The sequence below is a fragment of the Pristiophorus japonicus genome, chromosome Y (assembly GCF_044704955.1).
Source record: "Pristiophorus japonicus isolate sPriJap1 chromosome Y, sPriJap1.hap1, whole genome shotgun sequence".
Classification (NCBI taxonomy): Eukaryota; Metazoa; Chordata; class Chondrichthyes; family Pristiophoridae; genus Pristiophorus; species Pristiophorus japonicus.
The window spans coordinates 32848737-32857137 of NC_092011.1; the positions used below are offsets into that span (position 1 = coordinate 32848737).

General features: G+C 51.2%; 1 protein-coding gene across 1 annotated transcript; it reads left to right on the top strand.

Moving 5' to 3' along the window:
- Window positions 1–2827: 2827 nt before the first annotated feature.
- Window positions 2828–7210, top strand: LOC139241113 (zinc finger and BTB domain-containing protein 39-like). The gene is made up of 2 exons (XM_070869805.1): window positions 2828–2943; window positions 4836–7210. The coding sequence occupies exon 2, from the start codon at window positions 4943–4945 to the stop codon at window positions 7070–7072; it is 2130 nt and encodes a 709-aa protein (XP_070725906.1). The 5' UTR covers window positions 2828–2943; window positions 4836–4942; the 3' UTR covers window positions 7073–7210.
- Window positions 7211–8401: the final 1191 nt, after the last annotated feature.

Here is an 8401-nt window from a genome sequence, read left to right on the forward strand (position 1 = left end):
TGGTGGCAAAAACACGAAGGCAGAATATTATCTGAATGGCGGCAGGTTAGGAAAAGGGGAGGTGCAACGAGACCTGGGTGTCATGGTATATCTGTCATTGAAAGTTGGCATGCAGGTACAGCAGGTGGTGAAGAAGGCAAATGGCATGTTGACCTTCAGAGCTAGGGGATTTGAGTATAGGAGCAGGGATGTCTTACTGCAGTTGTACACGGCCTTGGAATATTATGTTCAGTTTTGGTCTCCTAATCTGAGGAAGGACGTTCTTGCTATTGAGGGAGTGCTGCGAAGGTTCACCAGACTGATTCCCGGGATGGCAGGACTGACATATGAGGAGAGACTGGATTGACTGGGCCTGTATTCACTGGAGTTTAGAAGAATGAGAGGGGATCTCATCGAAACATATAAAATACTGACGGGACTGGACAGGTTAGACGCAGGAAGAATGTTCCCGATGTTAGGGAAGTCCAGAAACAGGGGATACAGTCTAAGGATAAAGGGTAAGCCATTTAGGATTGAGATGAGGAGAAACTTCTTCACTCGGAGAGATCTTAACCTGTAGAATTCTCTACCGCAGAGAGTTGTTGATGCCAGTTCATTGGATATATTCAAGAGGGAGTTAGATATGGCCCTTACGGCTAAAGGCATCAAGGGGTATGGAGAAAAAGCAGGAAAGGGGTACTGAGGTGATGATCAGCCATGATGTTATTGAATGGTGGTGCAGGCTCGAAGGACCAAATAGCCTACTCCTGCACCTAGTTTCTATGTTTCTATGAGACTGAACTCCAAGTTGTAGTCAACATCTTCACTGAGGCGTAAGAAATAATGGGCCTTACACTAAATATCCGTAAGACAAAGGTCCTTCACCAGCCCGATCCCACCACACAGCACTGCCCCCCAGTCATCAAGATCTATGGCATGGCCCTGGACAACGTGGACCACTTTCCATACCTCGGGAGCCTATTAGCAACAAGGGCAGACATCGACGCCGAGATTCAACACCACCTCCAGTGCGCCAGCGCAGCCTTCAGCCGCCTGAGGAAAAAAGTGTTCGAAGATCAGGCACTCAAATCTGCCACCAAGCTCATGGTCTACAGGGCTTGGAGATACCCACCCTCGTCTATGGCTCAGAGACATGGGCCATATACAGTAGACACCTCAACTCGCTGGAGAAATACCACCAACAATGTCTCCGCAAGATCCTGCAAATCCCCTGGGAGGATAGATGCACCAACGTTAGTGTCCTCGATCAGGCCAACATCCCCAGCATTGAAGCACCGACCACACTTGACCAGCTCTGCTGGGCAGGCCACATAGTTCGCATGCCAGACACGAGACTCCCAAAGCAAGCGCTCTATTCGGAACTCCTTCATGGCAAGCGAGCCCCAGGTGGGCAGAGGAAACGTTTCAAGGACACCCTCAAAGCCTCCCTGATAAAGTGCAACTTCACTACTGACACCTGGGAGTCCCTGGCCAAAGACCGCCCTAAGTGGAGGCAGAGCATCCGGGAGGGCACTGAGCACCTCAAGTCTCATCGCCAAGAGTATGCAGAAACCAAGCGCAGGCAGCGAAAGGAGCGTGCGGCAAACCAGTCCCACCCACCCCTTCCCTCAACGACTATCTGCCCCACCTGTGACAGGGACTGTAATTCCCGTTTGGACTGTTCAGTTACCTGAGAACTCACTTTTAGCGTTCCCTGATTTCGAGGGACTGCCTATGTTGATGGTGCGTCTGTCCTCCCAGGGCATTTGCAGGATCTTGCTATTGTTGGTGGTATTTCTCTAACGATTTGAAGTGTCTACTGTATATGGTGCACGTCTCTGAGCCATACCCTGTCGTTGGACGACAACATCACCCATTCTACGTACAGAGAGGTAATGAGAGCTCCCGGCCGGCAGTGCGGCGCTGGCTGGCGGTGTATGGAGACCTCCCGCCGGTAGGGCGGCGCTGGCGGGTAGTGTATGGAGACCTCCCGCCGGTAGGGCGGCGCTGGCGGGTAGTGTATGGAGACCTCCCGCCGGTAGGGCGGCGCTGGCGGGTAGTGTATGGAGACCTCCCGCCGGTAGGGCGGCGCTGGCGGGTAGTGTATGGAGACCTCCCGCCGGTAGGGCGGCGCTGGCGGGTAGTGTATGGAGACCTCCCGCCGGTAGGGCGGCGCTGGCGGGTAGTGTATGGAGACCTCCCGCCGGTAGGGCGGCGCTGGCTGGCGGTGTATGGAGACCTCCCGCCGGTAGGGCGGCGCTGGCGGGTAGTGTATGGAGACCTCCCGCCGACAGTGCGGCGCTGGCTGGCGGGTAGTGTATGGAGACCTCCCGCCGGTAGGGCGGCGCTGGCTGGCGGGTAGTGTATGGAGACCTCCCGCCGACAGTGCGGCGCTGGCTGGCGGGTAGTGTATGGAGACCTCCCGCCGACAGTGCGGCGCTGGCTGGCGGGTAGTGTATGGAGACCTCCCGCCGGTAGGGCGGCGCTGGCTGGCGGTGTATGGAGACCTCCCGCCGGTAGGGCGGCGCTGGCTGGCGGTGTATGGAGACCTCCCGCCGGTAGGGCGGCGCTGGCTGGCGGGTAGTGTATGGAGACCTCCCGCCGGTAGGGCGGCGCTGGCTGGCGGTGTATGGAGACCTCCCGCCGGTAGGGCGGCGCTGGCTGGCGGTGTATGGAGACCTCCCGCCGGTAGGGCGGCGCTGGCTGGCGGTGTATGGAGACCTCCCGCCGGTAGGGCGGCGCTGGCAGGTAGTATATGGAGACCTCCCGCCGGTAGGGCGGCGCTGGCGGGTAGTGTATGGAGACCTCCCGCCGGCAGAGCGGCGCTGCCCCTCCGGCGGCAGTGCGAGTCTCCCGGCGGAATCTCTTTGCCGATTTGTGTGAGGCAGGCTCTGTGGTCGAGGTCCGTGCGGCGGTGCCCGGGTTGCTATGGTTGTCAACAGGCTTTAAGTTGTTTGTAAGCCGGTAAGCGGACCAGGGCGAGGCGGGGTGGGCTGGCTGGCCTGGAGCGGGTCGGCAGCAGCCATGGGGATGGCGGAGCAGGGCCTAATCTGGTCCCGGTCTCCAGTCCCCGGCCGGCCGGCGGGCGGGGGGGAGGAGGCCGGCACTGGGGGAAGGAAGGGGGGAAAACAAGATGTCTGAGGTGCGAGCTTTGGCCTTTGTTACCGCGGGGACTGTGCGGGGAACCGAGCGCCTCCCGGGCCCGCACTCAGTACCCAGAGCCCGGGATCCCCGGCCCGGGCAGTGACCGTGTGGCCCTCGGCACTGTGCCCACCCCCACCGGGCTGGACCCCGGCGCCTGTGCTCCGGCTTGAAGATAAGCGGGAAGGCGACATCCTCTTCTCCAGAAATTCCTGGGCTGGCCACAGCCTGGGGAAGGGAATCGAATTTCTGATCCAGGACAAGGAACCTGGCAATCAACTTTTCTTAATTTAAAGGGAACTTCTCTTGCTCAGAACACAGTCTCAGGCCATTGAGGACTGAGATGAGGAGAAACTCCTTCACTCAGAGGGCTGTGGAGGCTCAGTCTTTGAGTATATTCAAGACAAGATGGATAGATTTTTGGATATTAAGAGAATCATAGAAATTTACAGCACGGGAGGAGGACATTTCGGCCCATCGTGTCTGTGCTGGCCGACAAACAGCTTTCCAGCCTAATCCCACTTTCCAGCTCTCGGTCTGTAGCCCTGTAGGTTACGGCACTTCAAGTGCACATCCAAGTACTTTTTAAATGCAATGAGGGTGTCTGCCTCTACCAACCTTTCTGGCAATGAGTTCCAGACCCCCATCACCCAAATCAGGAATATGGGGACAGTGCAGGAAAGTGGAGTTAAGGTCGAAGATTAGCCGTGATCTTATTGAATGGAGGAGCAGGCTCGAGGGGCCGAATGGCCTACTCCTGCTCCTATTTCTTGTGCTCTTGTGAGATTTAGGAGGATGTTACCAGGACTGGAGAATTTTAGCTATGAGGAAAGATTGGATAGGCTGGGGTTAATTTTTTTACATTTATTTGTCCACGAGATGTGGGCGACAACCGACAAGGCTAGCATTTATTGCCCATCCCCAATTGCAGTTGAGAAGGTGGTGGTGAGCCGCCTCAGCTATTTCAAAGTTAAGACAGTGTGGGGCTGGAGTTACATGTAGGCCAGACCGGGTAAGAACGGCAGGTTTCCTTCCCTGAAGGACATTAGTGAACCAGATGGGTTTTTACGACAGTCCAGGAGTTTCATAGTCACCATTACTGATACTTGCTTTTTATTCCAGATTTATTTAAAAAACTCAATTTAAGTTCCCCAGCTGCAGTGGTGGTTTTTGAACCTGGGTCGCTGGATTATGTCCAGGCCTCCGGATTACTAGTAACGTAACCACTAGGCTACTGTGCCCAGTAGGAACAAAGGAGGCTGAGGGGCGACTGAATCAAGGTGTATAAAATTATGAGGGGCCACAATAAGAGTGCTTAGGAAGGACCTATTTCTCCTAGCAGAGAGGTCAATAACCAGGGGGCCTAGATTTAAAGTAATTGGTGGAAGGGTTAGAGGGGAGTTGAAGAGAACTTTTTTCGACCCAGAGGATGGTGGGGGTCCGGAACTCACTGCCTGAAAGGGTGATAGAGGCAGGAATACTCATGCATTTTAAAATGTACTTGGATGTGCGCTTCAAGGGCTACGGACCAAGAGCTGAAAAGTGGAATTAGACTGGATAGCTCTTTTTTCCAGCCAGCATGAACACAATGGGCTGCATGGCCTTCTTCTGTGCTGAATATGTCTATGATTCTATGAAAAGATACATGAGGCATTGAAAAATGTTATATTTGTAGTATCTTGCATTGCAACTAACGTAACTGTTTTCATTTGCAGACGTACCTTTACACAACATATCTTTCATGGAAAGGTGCAAGGTAGAGTGCTTTATTGGCCTGCCAATTTGTGTTTAGCGGTAATTTTCCAAAGCACGACCAGAAAGAATGGGTATGAGAATTAAACTGCACAGTGCTGACCACCCTAATAACCTCCTGAAGGAACTCAATAAGTTTCGGCTCTCTGAGACCATGTGCGATGTGATCATTGTGGTCGGCAACCGGACATTTTCCGCACACAAGTCGGTGTTGGCGTGTGCCGCTGGCTATTTCCAGAAGCTCTTTCTCAATTCCGAGGTAAACACCGCAAGAACGTACGTCGTCGATTTTATCACCCCAGCAAACTTCGAAAGAATCTTGAATTTCATCTACACGGCGGAGCTTTTCACCGACCTCATCAATGTGGGTGTTATCTATGAGATGGCGGAGAAGCTGGGAATGCAGGATCTGCTGAAGGCCTGTTACTCCACCTTCCCCGACTTGGAAAAAACCCAAACCTCCAAACCCGCCGAAGCCTACCCACCTCTCACCGGGGCCTCGAATGACCAAAATCCCCCCCCCGTGCCAGACACCAGAGTCCCAGGCCCACCGTTCTGTCAGAACAGGAGTTACATCATGCAGGTTGAAATTGGAGAGAGTTTTAAAAGTGAGGAGCGAAATCTGGTGAATGAAAATGGTCCGAGTCTGCCCGTGATGTACCAGCAGTCAACAAAGACTGAAGATAACCTGGAGATGGAGTACAGTCAATCCACGTCGACTGAAAATACGTCTCTGGCCTCGAGTAAAGGCCCGTGTGAGCTGTATGAGATACAGAGTAATGGATATTATAATCAAACTGGCTTAATGATGGCGGGGGAACCTCTCAAGGAGAGTAGTAGTCCCTGTGTTGGTAACAATGTTGACCTCCAAGATCATTCAATGAAGGAAATAGAATGCATGCAGTTTGAAGGGATTGAGCACGATGGCCTTAATTTCGATGACCATCAAGAGAGCAGAGGTCCTTCTGAAGAGGTCATTGAGCTAACCGACGACAGCGAAGATGACAATCTTGCCGGTGTTAAGGATGGCAACAGTGAAGGCAAGAGCCAGCCATGCCAGGTGTGTGGGAAGGTCTTACCGGCCAACATCGGATTGATTCGGCAACACGGCAAGCTGCACATTGATGCGAAAGAGGGGCTGTGCATTGTGTGTGGTGCGAAGTTCACTGACCGCAGCTCTCGGATCACCCACGTTTTGTCTCATGTCGGAATCTTCCTCTTCTCCTGCGACATGTGTGAGATGAAGTTTGTGACGCAGTGGCAAGTGGCTGGACACCGGAAAGCCAAACCGTACGATACGAACATTATTGTCCAGCCAAATGCCATGCTTCCAGCTGAAGCCAATTTTGGGGGCTCTCCCATGGAACTTTTTTGTGCTGTCTGTGGAAAGGCCATGACCAAAGACTACCTGGCTGTGAAAGAACATATCCTCTCTCATCTGGACATGAAAAGTCTCTCCTGCTGTGTCTGTGAGCAGCCGTCCCGATCTGTCTGTAGCCTAATGTGGCATGTTTTGTCCCACATGAACATATCTATCTTTTCCTGTTCTATATGTGGTAATAGCTTTGTAGATCGAACTATTCTAGAGCAACACATGGCCTCACACCAGGGTATGGAGTATTTATATGAATGTAATTTTTGCAGCCGGAAGTTCCGGTTAGAAGCCTCTTATCAAAACCACGTGAAGATACACAAGAGGCATAGCTTAGACGGCACGAAAGGTCTCCTTGCCCAACACCAATGGCTCAAAAAGACCTTAACGACGTCGCCATCAGACGAGTCTACTAGTGATGGACACGTGCCTGGTCTACACCAAGAGGCCCTTCTGATTCTTCCCACAAACCACGGCAAGACCAACACCAAAGGGAACTGGTATGAATGCGAATTTTGTGGGAAGAGGTTTTCCCATTCAAGCGAGTTTCAGTACCACCTGCGAATCCACTCCGGAGAGAAACCCTATGAATGCAAACTGTGCCACAAGTTCTTCCGGGGCCGTTCGACCGTCAAAAACCATCTAAAGACCCACTCGGGCGCCCTCATGTATTGCTGCACAGTTTGCCAGAAATACTGTCCCACCTTGAACCTTATGATCAAACACGTGGAGATGCACAAAGATGGAGGACTGCCTCCCGACTTTAACATTGCACAGACCTTTATGTACATCGTGCATTCCAAACAGCCAGTGAAAATGATGGACTAACCACTGGAAAAGGAACCGGTCCCGATGTTGGTTTGAGAAACTGTATTCAGAAATAGACATCAAATAAAGCCTCATTTTAATGTACAGCGGAACCTTCGAAACAAAGATCACTTCCTTTTTTAGGGAGCGGTGCTAGTTGACAGAACTTTAAAAAAAAATTAAATTTTTTAGATATTACTAGCTTTTACGTAGCTAACATTACTGTATAACGAGGTTGTCGCTTTACTGTCTATTTTTATGTAGGGGGGCTGGGTGTGGGGGCAGCAGAGAATGTGTTACTGTGCAAAAATCAAATAATGTCCAAACTGCACTACTATTTGAGCATTAGAATCTACTCTGGTACAAGATGGTAGCTTCAGTGATTGACGATTTTCTGCTTCAGGATCACCGGGGTCCAAATGTACAGGGTCACATAGTACCATTGAATGTTGCTGTCACAGTCTCCTGGGAATTGACACAGTCTGAGGGAAGGGGGGAATGGGGGGTGTCACTTAATTGTGGCTTGCACTGTACTACACACTTAGCCAGGACCAGGGGACAACTTTACTTTAATGTCTATTTCAAGAGTCTGCTATTAAGTTCTTTCAGATGAGACGTTAAACCGAAGCCCCGTCTGCTCTCTCAGGTGGATGTAAACGATCCCATTGCACTATTTCGAAGAAGAGCAGGGGAGTTCTCCCCGGTGTCCTGGGACCAATATTCATCCTTCATAGCAAAAACAGATTATCTGGTCATTATCACATTGCTGTTTATGGGAGCTTGCTGTGCGCAAACTGGCTGCTGTGTTTCCTACATTACAACAGTGACTGCACTTCAAGAGTACTTCATTGGCTCTAAAGTTTCCAGTGGTCGTGAAAGGTGCTATATTATTGCAAGTCTTCCTTTTTCTGCTATAATGCAGCAGAATTTGAATGTCTACCATTGCTGGCAATCCATGTTGAATCCATTAATGTCAGAAATTGAGCATTGAAACACAAGACTTCATCAGGACAATGATTTCTGCCTTTCCTAACCTCTCCTTGGAATTTGTAAAAAAATTATTTCCTGGGATATGGCTGTTGCTGGTAAGGCCGGCATTTATTACCCATCCCTAATTGCCCCTGAGAAGGTGGTGTTGAGCCGCCTTCTTGAACCGCTGCAGTCTGTGTGATAAACAGTGCTGTTAGGGAGGGAGTTCCAGGATTGTGACCCAGCGACGATGAAGGAACGACGATATATTTCCAAATATTGGTGACCATAATATGGTTGAATTTCAAATTCAGCTGGAGAGTGAGAAAGTTGGTTTTCAAACCAGGCACCTGAGCTTAAATAAAGGAGACTACAAAGGTA